The following is a 20131-nucleotide window of genomic DNA, read 5'->3' as shown; positions in this document are numbered from 1 at the left end:
AGTATTCTGGGTAACAAAAAAAATTCAATTGGAAAGAGGCTGAAGCCGAAAATGTAGCCATAATCGAGTGTTAAATTAACTACTATATCACTTTTTGTTTGAAATCTTTGGTATTTGAATTTACCTTAATAGCATGGCTCCCCCTAAATCAAGAAAAATCGCGGTTATGGGTTTCCGATCAGTTGGTAAGTTTGCTATTGAAGACCGGCTGTGGAATGAAAGTTTACAAACACAACCAAATTAAGTTACCACATCCTGAGATAACTCGCTCGTACTCTAAACCCTTTACAGGAAAGTCATCCTTGACGATACAGTTTGTCGAAGGACAGTTTGTGGATTCATACGACCCAACCATAGAAAACAGTAAGTGTGTGAATACTGGTTGGATTTATGACCTTGACTTACGATTCTAGCCCGCCGTGGTAATTTACTCATACATTGTTAGTTGCTTTTTTTTATAATGCCGTTGTTTCGTTGTGTTTTAAAGTTATATTTATAATATATTTTGAGTGATGTTATGAAAGGTTATTTATGACTTGTTTCTCTCTTGTGTTTCAAGCCTTCACTAAAAATATCAAGTACAAGGGGCAAGAATTCTTCCTTGAACTTGTTGACACAGCAGGCCAGGTATTCTTGATGGGTAAAAAGCGCTCTGCTGCTGAGGCATACCCAATAAAAGAATCAGGGCTATCTCCTTTATATATTTATTTCAAATGTTCCTGAAAGAACATGGGATCACTAGCCTCCATTTGTTTGTGACCATGGAGCCTGAAGAACAATGAAAGAAGGGAACAATAATGTCATAGATATAAATAAATATTCTTGGGAGTTGCAATTTGCCCAGATAAAAAAAAACGTTAAAGCGTGGGCATTTTATGCTCTGCACACCAAAACATGTAGCAGAATCCCTGTTTTGTTTTTGAATCCAAATTATTCAGTTAATTCCACACACCCCGCCCCCATTCCCACTGGTTCTTCCTTTGATGAATAAGCAACCTTCTTACCCAGTGATGCTAGTCTGATTGGCAAGTTGGTACAAATTACAGTAGCCAACGAATCATCATGACTGATGATTTAATAGTTTTTGATGAGATATATATATATATTATTTTTTAAATGATGTCTGTTTCTTTTCTCTGTGTAGGATGAGTACTCCATATTTCCCCAGTCCTATTCCATGGGAATCCATGGCTATATTCTAGTGTATGCTGTCACTTCCGCCAAGAGGTGATCACACCCTTCTTCTCTTTGATACTAATTTGCAAAGGAAGTTGAGAAACATTGCATTTATCATTAAATTAATTCAATGCCCTACTGTGTAAGTTATCATCTAGCCATTTTTTTTTCTCATTTGAAATTTTGTTATAGTTCTGTTATTTTGGACAAGTATTTTTCTACTGAATCTCAGAAAAGAGGGGCGTAGGCAAAAGGGAGAGGCGCAAGGGGCTAGAACTCCCCATTCTAGCAGCCATAAAAAAACTGTAGATGTATAGGATATATGAAATGCAGGAGAAATTTCTTATAATAGGGCCTTTTGGCTAAACCCCTGGATAAACAAATAGCTTTTGAGAAAGAAGTCATTTAAGAATTATTTTCAGATAACTCCTATGTCCTGCTTTGTTTGTATTTTGAATAGTTTGTGTAACTGTTAGTTGCACCATGGTGACATCACAGGTGCCCCATGTTCAGTGGTCTTTTCGTATGAAAGCGCTTTGATACTAAAGTTAATATGGACATAGAAACATATTAAAAGATAAAAGAATTGGTAGAATTGGGAATCTCTGTGTCATTTTCTTTCCCATTTGTGATGTTTTGGGAGTTCAGAGGTAGGTCCGCCAAGACCTGACCCTGACCTCTGGACACAGAGACTTCTAAGACTTCAGCCTGTTGTGCAACTGTACTAAGAGTGCCAAGTATTTCTTTTTCTTTTTCCAGCTTTGAGGTAGTCAAGGTTATTCATGAGAAACTCTTAGATATGACAGGACAAAACTAGTAAGTCAATTTGTATGCTGCTATTGTTTTGAGCATAATGATTTTTGAAGTTCAGTATAGGAGACTAAATAAGCAATATTACTGCTTAGGTGATAGGGACCATAGTCAAATGTGGGTCAGGCCCTTTTGGAATAATTCCTGAGGTTTACCCTCTTCTTGGCCCCATCCTTCTGCCTCAGATCCTTCTGTATACCATACAAGTTGTTTAGGTTGAATAATGGGCAATATTTTTCGCTTGTACCTCTGACTGTGTCTTGGGCCCCCCTCCCTACTAGGCATGCTGGGCGGCATGCTGGCACAGAAGGCAGACTTTTTAACTATTATTTTTAGTGATTTCTTAAAGTATGATTATTCGTGCAACTTTTTATATCCATGCTGGAAGTTCCATATCGAATGCATTTTGTTATTTTTAAATATCAACATGTGTTCTTACTAAATTAATGTCATTGTTGCAGCGTTCCAATGGTGTTAGTAGGGAACAAAACTGACTTGCACATGGAAAGGTAATAAAAGCTGTAAGGTAAATCTGGAAGTTTTTTCCACGAGCGTTTTTTTAATTTTTGCTCTTGCTTTGATCTAGAGTTGTCAGTACAGAGTCCGGTCAAAGCACTGCTAATTCCTGGAAGGCTGCATTCTTTGAGGCCTCAGCCAAAGAAAATTCTGTGAGTTTAAACCACATATATGTAAAAGTATTCTAGACGATTAAACTTAAACAGAGTATATGATTTTACTCTCTGACCTGTTTCTGTGTGAGTTATCTCATGTGCGTAGAAGAAGGGTGCATGTTACAGCGCCCCCTCTGCATTTTCTTATGGGAAAATCACAAAATTGTGGATTTCCTTGAATTGATTCTATATGCCTGTTCTCCCCTTCCCCTTAATAAATCCTGGGGACCTTAACTCAATCAAACTGAGATGCGAGTTTCTAGCCTTCACAAGGGTCAATCAAACGTTTTTTTTATTTGGCTTCAGGGTTAATCACCGAATCTGTTACATGTTACATTACATGTTAAGTTTCACTTTTTGTGGAAACTGCTGACCAAAGTACTCTCATCAACCCTTATTTATTCCCTAAAATGGAAACAATTCTGATCAACTCTCAAGTGAATAAGAGTCGATGAGAGTGCATGGTCAAACGGTCTTGAGAGTGCGTGGTCAAACAGCCATGAGAGTTGAAACTCTCATTAGTTCCGAACAACTCTCCATGCGATCAGGGATTGAGACTTTACCCTTCTTCTTGAGGAAGTATGTCCTTATCTTATATTATTTTTTTATATTTTATGATTTCATTTTTAATTTTCTTACTTTCAGTCAGTGCACGAGATATTCCAGGCCATGCTATATGAGATTGACAAGCATCAGAATGGATCTACAGAGAAAAAAGAAGACTGTACTATATTATGAGTGACATTGCTGGATAAACTATAGGGGTAGTTTTAGCTTTTTATTGTGAATATGTGCTGTTTCTACATCTTACAGTATAACTTAATGAACTATGTAAAATATACATTTAATCAATAATTGTAGTAAGGGAAAGTTTTATGTTTTGTGACTGTTGTGAAGCATTTCTATAAAAAAACAACTAATGGATTTTTCTATAGCATGTTTAAGATCTTACAAAATCATAAACTGGGAGTTTTCACATTTTATAATTGACAAAATTGACAAAATTATACATCAAAATGACACATCTCAATATCTCAACAATTATTTTTGAAGAGAGATCATATTGAAATAGCAAAGAACCACATTGAATTTGAATGTAAGTGAATTTTTTCCGTAATTAGTCCAGTCCCTCCGATTACTAGCTAGGTAGAGTTTTTTTTATTGGTTAGCTACAAATATTCTTAATGCCTGCACTCACCTCTCTTAAATATGTTTTCATGGAATTTCTTGTAAACAGGATTAATTTTTTTGACTTGCAACTGCTGTATTATAGGGCCCTGATGTATTATCTTTATTACTCACGGCTACTAGCATCTGCCTGATATTTTTGTACTTTAAGATATTTATGCAGTAGGGGAACAGTAATTATTCATAATCAATACAACATTAGTAGTGTTTAAGGGGGGGACTAGTACTTTTGTCGAGAGGTGTAGCAAATGGGCCCCTGAGATTTCAAGGAAATTGCAAAGTTGTCGCTTTAATGTTTTTTTTTTTAAGAGACAAATGCTTGATTCATTTTTTTTTTAAATGCTCATCCCTTGCAGATGTCAATAAGGCAAAGTGTTTGTGCTCGCTAAAATAATGCAGTGATTGTATGCTTGCCCTGTCATGGTACGTATGTGTCATCCAGGTTTTCTTACAGTATACACTACTATCTTATAAACACATTGACAAAATAATATCCCACTCTGAAACATTATGCGCTTTTGTAAATACAGACAAAAGTCAGACACAAACAGTAGAATATAGGAGTGATGAGATCAAGGTTTATATAAAAATCAAATGATTCAACTGTTTATAGTTATAAAAGAAAAATTCCTTCCCTGTAAAGGTAGTGATGTCATTGTATTAACCATCAGAATTATATGGAACTTATATGGAATAATTTAAATACTTTTTATGTATTCTAGCCCATTTTTTGTTATTAACCCTCGGGGGGGACTGGTTGATTTGAGTGAAACCTCCCTGGGGGCCGCGGCGCCCCCCAGCCCGTTCCCCGTGGCCTGGGGTATACCGTAGCAGATAAAGGATCGCGTAGATTAATAATTAGCAATCATTAATCTACGGCGGGCGGGGTTCGCGTAGATGAATAATTAGCAATCGTTAATCTACGTCGGACAGGGTCCGGGTAGAAAGGTCGGGCAGAAATGGGGACAACCCGCGCCGCCCCCCCCAGCCCGTAGATCTTCGTATGCCCTAGGGCATACCCGAGGCATAGGGTGTGCCGCGCGAAGCGCTGGGGGTTTCATAGAAATGGGGATAACTCGCGGCCCCCAGCCCGTTCTCCCGGTTTCCCTAGGTCTCTGACCCTCGGACAAAAGCTGCTCTACGCCGTGCCCGCGACCCCCGTGGAGAGCACGGCCTCAGACATCACCCCACTACTCACGCAGCTAGAGATACACGTGGCTGAGGACAAATCATTCACGACTAGGGTCCGAGACATTCAAAGAGACAGTAGTCACGCACAAGTCCGCCAAGGAGTCTCGCCGGTGGCTATCGGGGCCTTCCTATGGGTACTGGCCACAGCAACTCAACTTTGCGGTCTGATGCGCAACCGCCGGATGTGGGGTGTCCCTAACTGACCCCACTTTCGCCACGCTCCCCTCTGTCATCAGGGGATTTCTAAGGTTTCACGTCTACTTCACCACCCGGAGGATACTCTACGAGCTCGGCGCCCCCCCTGCATGGCGACAGCCCGTTCACGCAAAAAGGTAACCCCTACAAGAAAGCAGCTTTCGAGCGTCTGTGACATCCGATGGAAAGGCTAGGCGATGTGTTTGTGTTCTACCCGGGGGAGGGGTATCGCAACGTGCACGTGATCCGTGGCTACGACACGGCGGCGGACGAGTACCCGAGCCACCCCAATTTGTTTAGCGACGAAGGTGGGACGTACAATAGTGGGAAGCGGGTGGGTTTCATACGCAACGACGACCACGGGGGCGTGCAATATAGCTGGTTTGCGCCTCCCAAAGGTAAGGGGCTGACAAAAGCAGGGCTAGGAAGACTCGATCGCTCGGTCGAGGCGTTATTCTACACAGTGCTTGGCGAGCAGGTTAACGTCCGTTCCTCCATCTCGGGGGCCGGTGGGCCGGCCATGGAGGCGCAGGCGGAGTTCACGAAGCTGCTTGAAGACGCAATCATAGAAAACGACATCGCTCAAAGCGTGCAAAGGTACCAGTTAGCCGTGCAAGAGGCCAAGGTGAGACTGAGTCTTGCGGTCGCACCAGGAGTGTGGCTGATGCCGAGCGATCTGGTGATAAACACGCAAAGCGTCGTGGGCTACAACAATAAACTGCAGAAAGCGCCTGCCCCCTCTTCGCGTATGCGCAGCATGACGTCGCCCGGACCGGGCAAAAAAACTGACCACACCGCCCTCAAGGCGGGGTTGTCGGCACTCGCGGTGGCCGCGGCGTATTACTTGTTCCGGTGATTGCTTTGCATTCGACGAACCAAGAACGCGGCTACGGCTAGAATGAGCAGCCACGCATTTTCGCCAAGGAATTTCACCGCTTCTCCTGCAGCCTTAAACACGGAGTTCGCGATGCCGCCTACTAGCCCAGGGAGAAGCTCGCCTAGCGTTTTCCCGATAGCCTTAAGCCCGTTACCGACCCCTCTTGCCACGGAGGAAAGCGACTTGCCGAGCGACGTCACAATGGCCGCGATCGTCGTCGCTACGGCCAACCCGATAGCGGTGACGGTAAAGCCGTACTTTTTGAAGATGGCTTTGATGCGCTCTCTGAGCGGCTTTTGGTTCTCGAGCTCTCGGTTTTCGCGTTCTAGTTCCTCAATCCGCTCGGATAGCCTTTCCTCGTTGCGCTCACGGGCCTCTTGGCGGCGACTCTCTGACGTGTTAGGGTCGTCGATGGTCTCCCTGTCTGTGGTTACCACCCCTTGCAGCTCTTGGACTCGTTCTGTGTTCTCCTTGATGACCGCGTCTATCTGTGCCACAGACCCCATCGCCAGCTAGAAGCCTTTAAGCTTCGCAACGTCCTGTCGAACGCCTCCGTTCTTATTGAACAGTTGTCTTGGTTTAGTCTAACCTCCTTTTTGAGGTTGCGAAGCTGTATTAGCGTCTTTCCCCTCTGGTCTGACTAGAACCATATCAGATTCTCGTTAAAGTCTGGGTATTTCTCCCTGAGGGACTGGAGACCGAGTCTTGTTGCTGCACCCTCTGTGGTGAACGAGGTTTTAGCGGTCGTTTGCGTCCGGGCCCCCCGCGATGACGTGCTCGTCATTGGGATAGACTCCCCATAGTCGGAATCAAACGGGATAAGGTGCGTCTCGTCGTCCCTGTCTTCGGCGGACGCACCCGGCAAGGTATCGTCAATGTCAACGTCAACATCATCCATGATCACGTGACTTCATACTACTAGGAATGTCAGTCAGCGATAAACTTGACCCCCAACGAACACCCAGAACTCCTCTGGGGTTGAAAGCCGAGAGAACTGTTCACCGGGTCACTCTCAACCCGTCGACGGCTTCCCCCGGCGAGACGCTATATGTGGCGGTTCCAAAGCTATCGGAAGGTGTCACGCTTGTGCCTGGCTCCTTGAGGGTCGGTTTCGATCTCTCCATCTCAGGCCAAGCGAATAATACCGTCGTGAACAACGTCGGCCGAAATCTTGTGAGCCGCCTGAAAATCACGTTTGCAGGAGAAACGCTCCAGGACACCAACCGCTACGATGTCTTCAAGACGTATGAGGAGCTTTACCTGTCCAAGGTCGAGAGAGAGAACCGCCTGGAGCAGGGCATACAGTCAGAAAACATGCGCAAGCTTCGCTCCAAGGCTGGCGATAAAGCGACTAGTAACGCCAAGGAGAACGCTATAAACGCCGCCCACGGGGCGAAGTACACCATCCCGCTAGACCATTCCCTGCTGACGGACCACGACGTACTGGGCGCTCTCCGAGGCACTGCTCTTCGAGATCACGCTCGCAACGGTTGATCAGGTGGTCGTCGGAAGTGATGCTACCAAATTATCCTACGGCATCAAAAATCTAGAGCTGGAATACTAAAGCCTGAGGGACGACAACCTCTCCCGGTCTGCAGCCGCCGCCTACCAAAACGGCACAACGTTCTTCTACGAGCAAGTAAACCTCCACAAGACCTTCGTGATTAGCAAAGGGACGGACAGCATAATCAACGAGAGTGTCAACCTGCCGCGAAGGTCTATGAGTGGTCTGTTGCTCCTCTTTGTGGAGCCATACACGGCAGCGGCTCGCGACTCTGAGAAGTTCGTGTACCCCGACATCAAGAGCGTCCGCGTTACAATCGACGGCATGCCAAACAAGGTCTTCAGCCAGGGACTACGCCCCACGGATTTCTGGAGGGAGGCGAAAAGGCGGTTCGTCAGTGGAAGCGGAGCGCCTAGTGTCAGCCCCGAGTCGTTCTATGGCGATAACAAGTTTGCTCTGTGGATCGACCTTCGAACGACCGACGACAATGCTATCCATGGGGGCGGTCTCCGATTGGTCAACACCCGCGACGGTGTGCATCTCGAGATAAAACGCACGGTAAGCGGCACGGGTACCGTAAACTGTCACGTGTTTGTGGTGGCCACGCCCAAATGAACCTTATGAACGGACAGCTAGAGTCCATACAATACTGAGCACAGTAGTACAGTATGAACCCGAAAAACATCCCATTTAACGCTCTCATCGTGGGCCCGACGTCATGCGGGCAGACCCGATTCGTAGTGGACCGGCTGCGCGGCCCTTTCCGGGGCAAGTTTGACTACATCGTACTCGTGTGCCCTACCTTTGTCTACAACAAAACATACGAAGGCTTCGGCGAGGGCGACGATCGTCTGTTTGTCGTCACACCTGAGGCGGGTCAGATCGACGTACTGCTGAGGTTTGTCTCCGCTGTCTTCGAAGGCACTAATACGCTGATCATACTCAACTTGGCGCTCAGCGCGCGCCACGTGGGTATTAGCGTGTGGGTGATCACGCAGCAGCTCACCAGCATCACGAAGCCGTTCCGTGAGAACATCGCGACCTTGGTGGTCTTCTATACCCCGAGCAAGGCGGACATGAAAGCTATCCTGCATGACTACGGCGCGGAGCTCTCAGAAGAGAAGATGAAAGAGTACATGAAGGCCCTCAAGACAAAAAGGTTCTCGAAGTTAGAGTTTTGCTTGCGTCACCCTTATACCATCGCCCTAGTTGAACGGTAACTGCAGTAAATCACCGCTCACGAAAACGCATTGATCACACACGTGTACCATGATAAGCCACGAATACTTCGAGAGTCTTGAGGGGGGCGCCGCAGATATCGAGTCCTTGAACTGCTCAAAGCAGCCAGCTACCGGAGGTAATCAAACTGAGATAACAGACGCGAGGGAGAAACTCGCGATTCTTGTAGCCTCGGGGAAGTCAGAGAAATGGTAGGCAAGGCCCTGACTCACGACAACGTCAAACGCATGAGCGCCGAGGAGGTGAAGAAGTACGAGAAGAGATACGAGACCGCTCTAGCCAGCCGGACTACAGACGCCCTGGCAGACAGCTTCCTGAAGCTTACGACCAAGCTAGTAGGCAGAAGATCCTGCCCATGTAGTCTTGTGTAGGCCACGTATTAGACTCGTGTTCACGTACAACAGCATCACACATTACTCGATGGCCTCCATCGCAATTTTGGTTGGTGGCGCCGTCCTAAACGCGACTGCATTCGTTGGTTGCAACTACCTCGCAAAGTTCCTGTCGAACGATGAGAGCCCTGCCTTAGCTGAGAAGGAGAGGCACGACAAGGCCCTCGAGAAATACCAACGAGACTATGGACGCTACCAACAGCGGCGCCAAAAAATCCTTGGTTGGCAAGCGCAAAGTCGCGAGAGAGGGGCACTCGCAAAGCAAAACTTCTCCGACACTGACTACGCGCTCAAACTCTACAACCAGACCCGACCAAAACAATCCTTGGAGTCGATGCGGGCTCTGTCCGACTACTACATCCCCAGCAAAACGCAGAAAAACGCCGAGTTGTCGTACATTTGCGCCGGCGCTCTCGCCATCGGCTACACAGCTAGCCGCTTGCTGTGATTTAGATCTAGGCGGCCTTTTTCCATACTGCGCGTATACGTATACGTATACGTATAAGATGATTGCAGACCGGTTGTGGAGTGCTATGCACGAGGTAGCAGCCGCTGCTAAGCGAGACAAGTCGATGAAACCGAAGGTGTCGATGGGTGGATTATGTAGCTTTGGTGACAATGCTAACCGAAGCCTCGAGTTGTGGCGCGCAGACAGGGAGTGCGTTAAGAGATTCGCCAATGTCGTTCTCCGAGGGCCTACCGACCTCAGAAAGACCGCCTCGGCACTACCCAGACAGCAACCGCCTGTTGGAGACTGATACACCTGTTGCAGTACATTGCCGACACGTAATGGCGGCGAAGCGCATGTCCGACGAAGAACTCGATGCGTTCCTTCGTCCTATATACTACGTCAGAGGTGGCTTCCAGGGAGTGACCGCTCTGCATGCCAAACTTCCCAAGGGCTCAGCCTCCATAGATCGAGTGCGCAAGTGGGTAAGCTCGCCCCCCGTCGGGGGCTACACACAGACACCCCCTCCTCCGACTACATACGCCCATTTCTCGGAGCAGACACCGAACCTTATCCACCAGTCGGACCTACTATTCTTGCCAACCGACGGCGGGTACAAGTATGCCCTGACTGTCGTTGACGTTGCTTCACGATATAAAGCCGCCCGCCCACTGAGGACGAAGAACGCGGCCGCTGTCTCCCGCGAACTCGCTGATATCTACGAAGAGGGACCTTTCACATGGCCTAAAGTCCTCATGGTTGATGACGGCACGGAGTTCAAGGGTGCTACCACAAAGCTCCTAACAGACCACGGGGTGGAGGTCCGACGGGCTGAGCCAGGGCACCACAGGAGCCAAGCTTTCGCCGAGTCTTTCCATCGCTGGCTGGCACAGCGCCTATTACGTGCGCAGTACTCGAAGGAGCTTGCATCCGGCGAAACAAACCGCGAGTGGGTTACTGCTTTGCCAATCGTCATCTCGGACTTCAGCTTTTCTGGGCCCTTTTGCTTCAGCAAAGGGTCGAACTCGCGCCAGACTTCCTCCTTGGGCGCCTCTCGCGCTTTCGCCGGTACGAGCGGCACGAGCAGCGTGCGCTTGACATCCTCGGGGATGACCGCGTCGAGAATGTTCTGCACCACCCCTGCTAACACATCAGGTGCCTTACCATCAGGCATGTCATCGAGAATTTCTTCTATGTAAGCGTCCTTCCTAGTGGGTATACTCTCTGAGTAACGTGTCACTAAAGTTTCGACGTGCCTGGAGACGGAGATGGAGATGCTACTGCCTAAAGCGACCTCTCAGCTCCGCTTGGACGAAAGGGAATACCCTTCGAGCCCGCTGATCTTTGTAAACGAGCTTGTGTTTTACAGGGTTATTACCGCAGGCCTCGCAAAGCCGAACCTCGGACTGGGTCCCCACGCCACACTTTCTACAGAGACGAGGTTCGATTGCGCCCTTCCTCAACCTAGCGCGATGTATCTTGCAATTCTCATAGATGCAACCTCTCCCGCAATGAACTAAGCCCCCAATCGTGAGCCACTGACACAGGTTTTGACCTCTCATAGCCAAACCAAAGATAGGTCTAAATGGGCGTATAGTGTGTGAGAATCGACTGCGTTGCGCGTGCGACACGCCCTGCTCAGCATAGCTGGGTTCCCACATGTACCACCCAAGGGGGGCCAGCCACCCTGTTATCGTTAGCGCTAGGCTCCCCCCTCGCCTCCCCCAGCGCCTAGCGCTACCGAAAACGGGCACGCGCCGCCATCCCCTTGAAGCAAATGCTTTTAGCGACCCCTATAACACACCCCTCTCCCACGAGGCCCCCAGACGGCATACCCTAGGCCTTGGGTATGCCCTAGGGCATATGAAAAACGGGGGCACCAAGCCCCCCAGACGGTATGCCCCAGGCCACGGAAAAAGGGCTGGGGGACGCGGCGAGCCCCGCGGCGGCCCCCAGGGAGGTTTCACTCGAATCGCTCTTCACTATTGCTAATTTTTTATCTACGCGAACCCCGCCCGCCGTAGATTAATGATTGCTAATTATTGCTAATCTACGCGATCCTTTATCTGCTTGATATGGCCACGGGAAACGGGCTGGGGGGCGCCGCGGGGCCCACCGCGGCCCCCAGGGAGGTTTCACTCAAATCACCCAGTCCCCCCCCCCCCCCTCTGACAACAGTCAGTATATCTTTTCTGTAATTTATTGTTAGGCTGATTGTGATATTTTTTTGCACATTTGATCATATTCACAATTAAATTATTGATATAAGTTGTAGGGGTTTAGATCGACGGTCTTTCACACAGCTACATTCCGTTGCGCTTTTTTTTACAGACCATAAAAGGTCAAGTATTTTAGAGTGTTCAAATCCCCACCCCGGGCTGTGACACGCGCAAAAAATATATATGTGAATTTTCCTCCTGTATGATACCACAGCCAAACCGAGAAAACATTTTGTGATGGTCCAACAATGTAATGGGTTTCCTGTGGTAATGCCATGAAGCGTCGATTTACAAAATGGCCGAAGGTATGTGGTTCTGGTCTGTTATTCAAGTGCTATTTAGTATCTTTTCGGATTATCTAACGATATATTACTTGCGTTTTAGTAATAACAGAAACGTGTTTTTAACGTTGCAGTCGATAACTTGTTATTTGATTGTTATATTTAATTATGCTACGTACGACCCCGGATATCACAGTACTCCGGTCCGGGATTAACTTTTATCGAAATTTTACACGTGGAAAAACAGGGCTTTTTGTATAGTTTTAAAAACGTCTTATTTTCTCTGATGTAGGGAAAATTGAGCGAGAAGTAGGACAAAATGAAACACAGAAGTCAAGCAACCTTTGCTGCTATTCACAGAGAGTTTGCTCTCTTGAAAAACTAAAAGGATTCGACTTCTGTCACAAGCACATTCTGGAAGACAAAGCTAGCCCATTCAAGCCCTGTGATTTTCTAGCGAAATCTAATGGAAAGAGGTGCACTAACCCCGCGCCTAAACTCCCCGACAAAGAAAAAAGGTATTTACAACAATATAAAAAAACACAGTATAACCTGAATAACATAGCCCTTTTGTTTATTTTTTTTTTATCTTTGAGCTTGGATGATTTGGAAAAAATCCAACCCTGTTATGAAAAATGTACAACTCCCATGTAATTTGAATATATTCAACTTCAGCTATTGTATAATACACACACGCAAAGCTGTACTGCGCAGAGCTGTGGAAAAGAGAAGGAAGCGACGTCAGCGTAAACAAAGACAAGAGGGAGAGGGTGATTATGGCGAGGACTACAACCGTGCCCCAGCCAAAAGGTGGCGGCATTTGTCCAGTGCTAAGAGTACAGATGAGCCTCAAAGCCAAGATGATGATGATGATGAAGAGGAGGATGATGATGGTGCCACTGAGAAAAACTCATCAGGTATGCCTTAGAAAAATAAAAACAATTAAATATTGAGACCTGGAAAAAGTCCAGATAGTATAATATGAATATGCAGTATACAGGGTCGTACAGGCCAGCAAATGATCCCGGCCCACAAATGAGCCCTAAAAACAACGTAGCAGGCCAGCAAATGATCCCGGCCCACAAATGAACCCTAAAAAACAATATAGCAGGCCTGCAAATGATCCCGTAATAATTTACGGAATGGAACACGGAATGAAGTGCTTGACTCTATGCTAGATAAAAGAACACTTTCTTTCTGGAAAACAATTTCAAATGGATGGAATTTATACATTTGTATTTAAAAAAGGCAATATATTTCTGTTTTTCTTAACTCTCTGTATTTATGTGGAAAGACTAGACTTCTATCACAATAACCTATGAAAAACACATGCGGAATCCATTCCAATATTAGTTTACAACAAGAGAGTATTGTGATCATAATCCCTTGCTTACAAATATACTTCTAACTTGTTTATTTTTCTGACAAATGCAAGAACATTGTTAAGCTCCTGCGCTTATTACATACACGTTATTGACCATCTTCTATAATCTGCTATGATTCCAATTCTAATAAAATCATTTTAACATCAGCTTTTCTCTGAACTATTTTAAACTTTACACAAAATTATATTATGATTTGATCGTTAATTTAATCAACACATCATTAAATATACTTTAGTTGTGGGGTGATTACTAATAATCTAAATCTTGTGTTTAAAAACAGAAAAAAAAACAATTGCTGTGTTCCCTTGATTTAGTTTAAAATTGAACATAATGTACTTGATATGCATTTTCATATTTCATTGTGTTTCCAAAGAAGGTGAAAATATCATATTTATTTTTACGTTTTTGTTAGAAAATTGCGTTGATATTCCTTAAAAATACAATGATTATAAATAAAAAGATAAAGAAATAAACACTAAAACACGATAATGTCAACAGTATCCCCTTTTTATCTGCCCCCAAGTCTCTACTTGTCACATGTAACTGTTTAAAAATAACTTTTCCATTGATCCTGTTATCTGATATGTAATTTTTCCTCATATCCTCACAAGTAAGAATCTCTTGAGGAACAATAATCTTGTGCTTTTATAAAATATATATGATCCATGAAGTCAGAGAATTTAAAACAAGTTAGAAGTATATTTGTAAGCAAGAGATTATGATCATAATACTCTCTTGTTGTAAGCTAATATTGAATTGAATTCCGCATGTGTTTTTCTAGAAATCCTGTATCCCGGTTGCTAAAAACATACTAAATCCAGCATAAATTTATCATAGATTATTGTGATAGCAATTCTAGTCTTCCCATATAAATACAGAGAGCTAAGAGAAAATATATTGCTTAATTTTTTCAATGTCATTTCATTTTTTAAATGTATTATTTCCTTTTTTCGAAAGAAAACAAAGTGTTCTTTTTTATCTGGCATAGAGTCAAACACTTCATTCTGCATTCCATTCTGTAAATTATTACGGGATCATTTGCGGGCCTGCTATGTTGTTTTTTGGGGTCATTTGTGGCTGGGATCATTTGTGGGCTGGGGATCATTTGAGGGCCTGTACAGGGTCATTATCCAAGAATAAACTACAAATACAAATACAAATAACAAATAAAGTACAAATACAAGAATTAATTTAATCACTGCAATATCAACATGGCCAAGGTAATTTGTGAGCTATTAGGGGGATCACTGCAGAAAGAATTCACTAATTTCTCTATGGTTTATATTCTTTCTCTAAAGCCCTGGTATATATTAGGTAAGAGCGTGTGTTTGCCATGTTTTAAGTCATGATTGTGATCTAGATGAGGACGTGGCAGGTGGGATGGAAGGGAGTCTTAAGGTGGACAGTGCCTGGCACGGAGACGTAGATAGTGATGCAGAATCTGTGGATAGTGACGATGGAGACATTCTGAGGTGATTTTACATTTAACCTTTTGAATACAATAGCCCATTTTGCAAATGCAGTGCTGTTGGTCATTCGCCAAGTAGTGGTGCTATTAGAAGGAGTGAAATAAAAGATTATGTAATTAGCTGACTGAACTTCCTGGCCAAAATCCTGACCAATCTTGTAGAAGTAACCAGTGCAGTAAACAATAAGTATTTATCACATTAATACATGTATTTAATTTCTGATTGTGACATAGTAAACGTGTTTATTGATTGGTTCATTTAGACATGCTGGAGTATGGACTGTAGATGAGGCTATACGCTCATGCTGTGACAAAATGGTTCAGTTGAAGACCCTTTATGTAGGCCAGTACACTAGGCTTATACACGTCCTCCAGGAAAAGAGGCGCAAGTATTACCAGCTCATTCAGGCAGAGGAAGATGAAGAGACAGGTAAATTTCTTATCAACTAGAGTTTTTGTTTCCTTTAAATTCACTGTGCACATTAGCGAAAGCCATTTATTATTCTCTCTCTGTCACAGGGGAGTGCCTTTTGAGCCCCACAGAAATCCTTGGCCCCCTCCGTACACGTAGGAAGCATGGCACTGAAGCTCTATTGCACAAGCAGGCTAAAGAGAAGAGGCAGGGCTTTAGTGTCCGGCATCACAATCCAACTGCAAATCAATGTACCCATAGTGTTGTGGGTATACGCTGTTGTGAGAAAGTACTGCCTATGACAAAGTTTTGTATGAAACGTATCCTTTTCTTCTGGATGTGGTTATCCTGCAATGCTTTACATACTGTACAACAAAAGCTATCTTTTACGCTTGTCTTTTTTTGTGTTTTAGTGGAAAGAAACAAGCAACCTCTAGCTCGAAAACTGTCCTTACTAGCTCAGTAAATAAAGCCTAATTCCCCAGGCATTGAAAAGATGTAACTTAAGTCATTATTAAATACGGTGGAGCTTCCTCTCAAAAACATCTTGGCATTGCAGTTTTCAAAGTCAGAATAAAGAGAAAAAAACATAATGAACATTCTTATTTATTTGACCTTGGTAGATGACATTACAACTATTTCGTGAACTTTTTAAAATATTTTAGAATTAAGTTTATAAATATTTTCGAAAAATAGTTGAGTTCTTTAATCCCTCGAATCTGTTTGAATTATTAATGGCGCCTGACTGAAAGTAACTTTTCTATTTCATTCATAACCTTATACCATTTGCCGGTTTCTTACAATTGCGGGTAAAACCTTATTACATCTGCAGGTCTATTACAATTGCAGGTAATTATTACATTTGCGGGCGCTAAAAAGTCTTGCCACACAGATTTTATTGCTTTTGCAAATCATCAAATACTCCTAACTATGATTTGGTTGGTTAGCTCCTAGCTACTATAGGTTGGTTATCAGAACTTTTGTGTGTACCTTCCTTGTATTGTGAGGTTTTCTTGACAATTTGTCTAGACATTATCCACGATCCTCAGCAGTTACTTTTCCAGGGCTGTTCTTTCTTGTCGGGAGATGGAGAACCATGTAGTCATAACGTGCCTAAAATATACCCCCACACCATGTGTCGACTACATGTGACTTTACCAGAACAACCAATCAGAACCAACGTGGAAAAGGACCTGCAAGATGCTAAGGACAGGGATTGGTGAGTTTTATGGAAGAATATTAAGTAAAACAATGCTTTGTTACTATGCAGACCTTCTGGTTTCAAAAGAATAGGCACTGGCAATCTTGGAAGTATGCAGACCTTCTGGTTTCAAAAGAATAGGCACTGGTAATCTTGGAACTATGCAGACCTTCTGGTTTCAAAAGAATAGGCACTGGTTATCTTGGAACTATGCAAACCTGGTTTCAAAAGAATAGGCACTGGTAATCTTGAAACTATGCAGACCTTCTGGTTTCAAAAGAATAGGCACTGGTAATCTTGGAACTATGCAGACCTTGTGGTTTCAAAAGAATAGGCACTGGTAATCTTGGAACTATGCAGACCTTGTGGTTTCAAAAGAATAGGCACTGGTAATCTTGGAACTATGCAGACCTTCTGGTTTCAAAAGAATAGGCACTGGTTATCTTGGAACTATGCAAACCTGGTTTCAAAAGAATAGGCACTGGTAATCTTGAAACTATGCAGACCTTCTGGTTTCAAAAGAATAGGCACTGGTAATCTTGGAACTATGCAGACCTTGTGGTTTCAAAAGAATAGGCACTGGTAATCTTGGAACTATGCAGACCTTCTGGTTTCAAAAGAATAGGCACTGGTTATCTTGGAACTATGCAGACCTTCTGGTTTCAAAAGAATAGGCACTGGTTATCTTGGAACTATGCAGACCTTCTGGTTTCAAAAGAATAGGCACTGGTTATCTTGGAAGTATGCAGACCTTGTGGTTTTAAAAGAATAGGCACGGGTAATCTTGGAACTATGCAGACCTTCTGGTTTTAAAAGAATAGGCACGGGTAATCTTGGAACTATGCAGACCTTGTGGTTTTAAAAGAATAGGCACTGGTAATCTTGGAACTATGCAGACCTTCTGGTTTCAAAAGAATAGGCACTGGTAATCTTGGAACTATGCAGACCTTGTGGTTTCAAAAGAATAGGCACTGGTAATCTTGGAACTATGCAGACCTTGTGGTTTCAAAAGAATAGGCACTGGTAATCTTGGAACTATGCAGACCTTCTGGTTTCAAAAGAATAGGCACTGGTAATCTTGGAACTATGCAGACCTTCTGGTTTCAAAAGAATAGGCACTGGTAATCTTGGAACTATGCAGACCTTGTGGTTTCAAAAGAATAGGCACTGGTAATCTTGGAACTATGCAGACCTTCTGGTTTCAAAAGAATAGGCACTGGTAATCTTGGAAGTATGCAGACCTTCTGGTTTCAAAAGAATAGGCACTGGTTATCTTGGAACTATGCAGACCTTCTGGTTTCAAAAGAAAACCGCATTTTCACCAGCACTTTTAAAAACCAGTGTAAAGGTGGTTTAATTAAACACGAGGTTCCGCTAACTAACAGCGGTTCATACAGAGTGACCAGTCCCCCCTCCCCCCCCTTTTAAAGGAAATTTTAGAAGAAATATATGAGCTAAATTTAACAAATATACCTCCTGTCTGGTTTTATACATTTGTGCGGATCGGATTTGAATATCAAATATAATAGCTTTTCGCCCATTTTTCATATTTCCATATTTCCATTTGTCTTTCAGGTTACGCATAGAAAAGCAGAAGGCAGACAGAGAAGCAAAACCACTGAGTGACCTCCCTGGCACTGATGCAATCATAACATCACCACAGATCAAAGATAAGGAGATCCCGATACCAAAGGCACTGCAGGAGAAGTCGAGTGCACTCCTTCCTCCTCCCCAACCAAAGTTAGAGGGGACTCCGCCTCCTCTCCCTTCTCAACAACCTGATCATCTACCAGATCAGCAGTCCAGTGATGCGGGTGAGAAAGAGTCTACCTGCTCCACGCAGGAGGCATCTCTGAGTGGGATACAATCTTTTCAGCCCGCACCTAAAGATGTCCTGAGTCCCGCGTCTGTGGAGTTTTCCCCTGGAATACAAAATATTTCTCCAACACTGCTAGAAGCAAGTCTGGTAGCAGTTTGTAGCGGATCTTCGGTCATACCAAGCGTCATATCCACAAAGAATGGCGAGAACGTCACCACTTCAGTTACATCAGTGTCCGCGTCATCAACTAGCGTATCGGAAGCTACTAAGGATAACCCCCCTGTCTGCAGTTCTACCGTGTCGCAAGCTGCTACTAAAGCATCGGAGACGAAAAGCCCCATGAATACAAATGGTTCAAATACCGTGTTAGACGCCATTAGCCCTATGGATACAAGCGATTCTAATACGAGAAGCTCAGCGGGGCCAACACCTGGGTGCAATACTGCGGCGGTAGATACTACTGCTCTTGATCGCTTCCCGACCGCACTGAACACAAACCAGCCTTCAAAGAACTCCTCAGACGTCACAAATCCAGACTTCCTCGAGAATAACACAAGTAGACAACAAAACGTTTGAGGACGTTCCAATGATACGCGAACCAACCACTGAACCACATGATGCCAGCGCTACAGCCTCGACTGATGATACGAATATGGAGGTAGATGATGCAAAGAATGCCTCGAATGAGCCTCGAGGACATGTCTTAGGGAACAACGAACACGCTAGGTAAAACAAGTTACACTTTAGCTTGTTTCAGCATGGATTCTAGGGCTCCGAGGGATATCTTCGAGTGAGAAGAAGACGTAAAGCAAAGTAATTGACAGCAGAGCTTTCTTGGATTCTCGTGCACCTGTGTCAAGGGACTTCTCGGTAGAAACTGTGAGACTGTTGTCATCGGCCTCGCCCTATCTCGTTGTATTCATTTGTTATTTTACATGGTGGACTTTGAGGCCTTCGTGTGTCGTTCTGTCAAAATGAACCTGAAATATAGGAGAATTTAAAGCTTTTTACTTAAGGTGACTAATAAATTTTTGCGTTCTATTATGTACCTCTAACACTGTTCAAGCTTTGCACTCTTCTAAGAGAATAATATAGTAAACTGTTGAAATCTAGGCTTTATGAATGAACTATTATAAAAAGTCTCCATTATGTGAGGGATAATATCTATGTAAATCTCAACTACCTTCATTAAATTTTTGTGCTTTTCAACAGTCTAACATTATTATTATTAATGTTCAAGACAGTTCAATCAGCTCCCCAGTTTTAGGGGGTTGAATCAGCTCCATAGCCGTTTTAGGGGACTAAGGGAGTGTTTATTAAATACACCGGGGGAGAGGGAAGATATTGAGGGGGGGCTCCTAAAATTTTTAACCACCAAAAGGGGGGGCTACGAAAAAAAGGTCCTCTAAAGGGGGGGCTCTGAATTTTTTAGGAGCCGTACTTTTTTAACTTTCAGTATATAACAGTTGGGTTTACAGATCCATCTTCCAGTACATAACAATTGGATTTACCAATACTGTTTATTATCAGTTAACAGGAACAAATGGATATAAACTGAAAAGGGCGGCACTACAAATGTTTTTAGGGGGTTAAAGCAGCTTCCTAGCCGTGTTTTAGGGGGTTGAATCAGCTTCCTAGCCGTGTTTTTAGGGGGT

The 20131-nt window shown here is 44.2% G+C and overlaps 2 protein-coding genes across 2 annotated transcripts; both read left to right on the top strand.

The window, feature by feature from the left end:
• Positions 1–6: 6 nt before the first annotated feature.
• On the top strand, positions 7–4487 carry LOC5515571 (GTP-binding protein Rheb). Its single transcript, XM_001635650.3, has 8 exons — positions 7–185; positions 292–363; positions 560–627; positions 1145–1227; positions 1936–1992; positions 2448–2495; positions 2573–2654; positions 3303–4487. The coding sequence occupies exons 1-8, from the start codon at positions 134–136 to the stop codon at positions 3393–3395; spliced, it is 555 nt and encodes a 184-aa protein (XP_001635700.1). The 5' UTR covers positions 7–133; the 3' UTR covers positions 3396–4487.
• A 7583-nt stretch (positions 4488–12070) lies between these two features.
• Positions 12071–19685, top strand: LOC5515570 (KAT8 regulatory NSL complex subunit 2). Its single transcript, XM_032385306.2, has 8 exons — positions 12071–12215; positions 12484–12709; positions 12867–13108; positions 14937–15048; positions 15308–15474; positions 15564–15776; positions 16486–16675; positions 18233–19685. The coding sequence occupies exons 1-8, from the start codon at positions 12206–12208 to the stop codon at positions 19050–19052; spliced, it is 1980 nt and encodes a 659-aa protein (XP_032241197.1). The 5' UTR covers positions 12071–12205; the 3' UTR covers positions 19053–19685.
• The last annotated feature ends 446 nt before the right edge of the window (positions 19686–20131 follow it).

This window comes from Nematostella vectensis, chromosome 2 (genome assembly GCF_932526225.1).
Source record: "Nematostella vectensis chromosome 2, jaNemVect1.1, whole genome shotgun sequence".
Classification (NCBI taxonomy): Eukaryota; Metazoa; Cnidaria; class Anthozoa; order Actiniaria; family Edwardsiidae; genus Nematostella; species Nematostella vectensis.
This window is presented reverse-complemented; position numbering and strand designations above follow the sequence as displayed.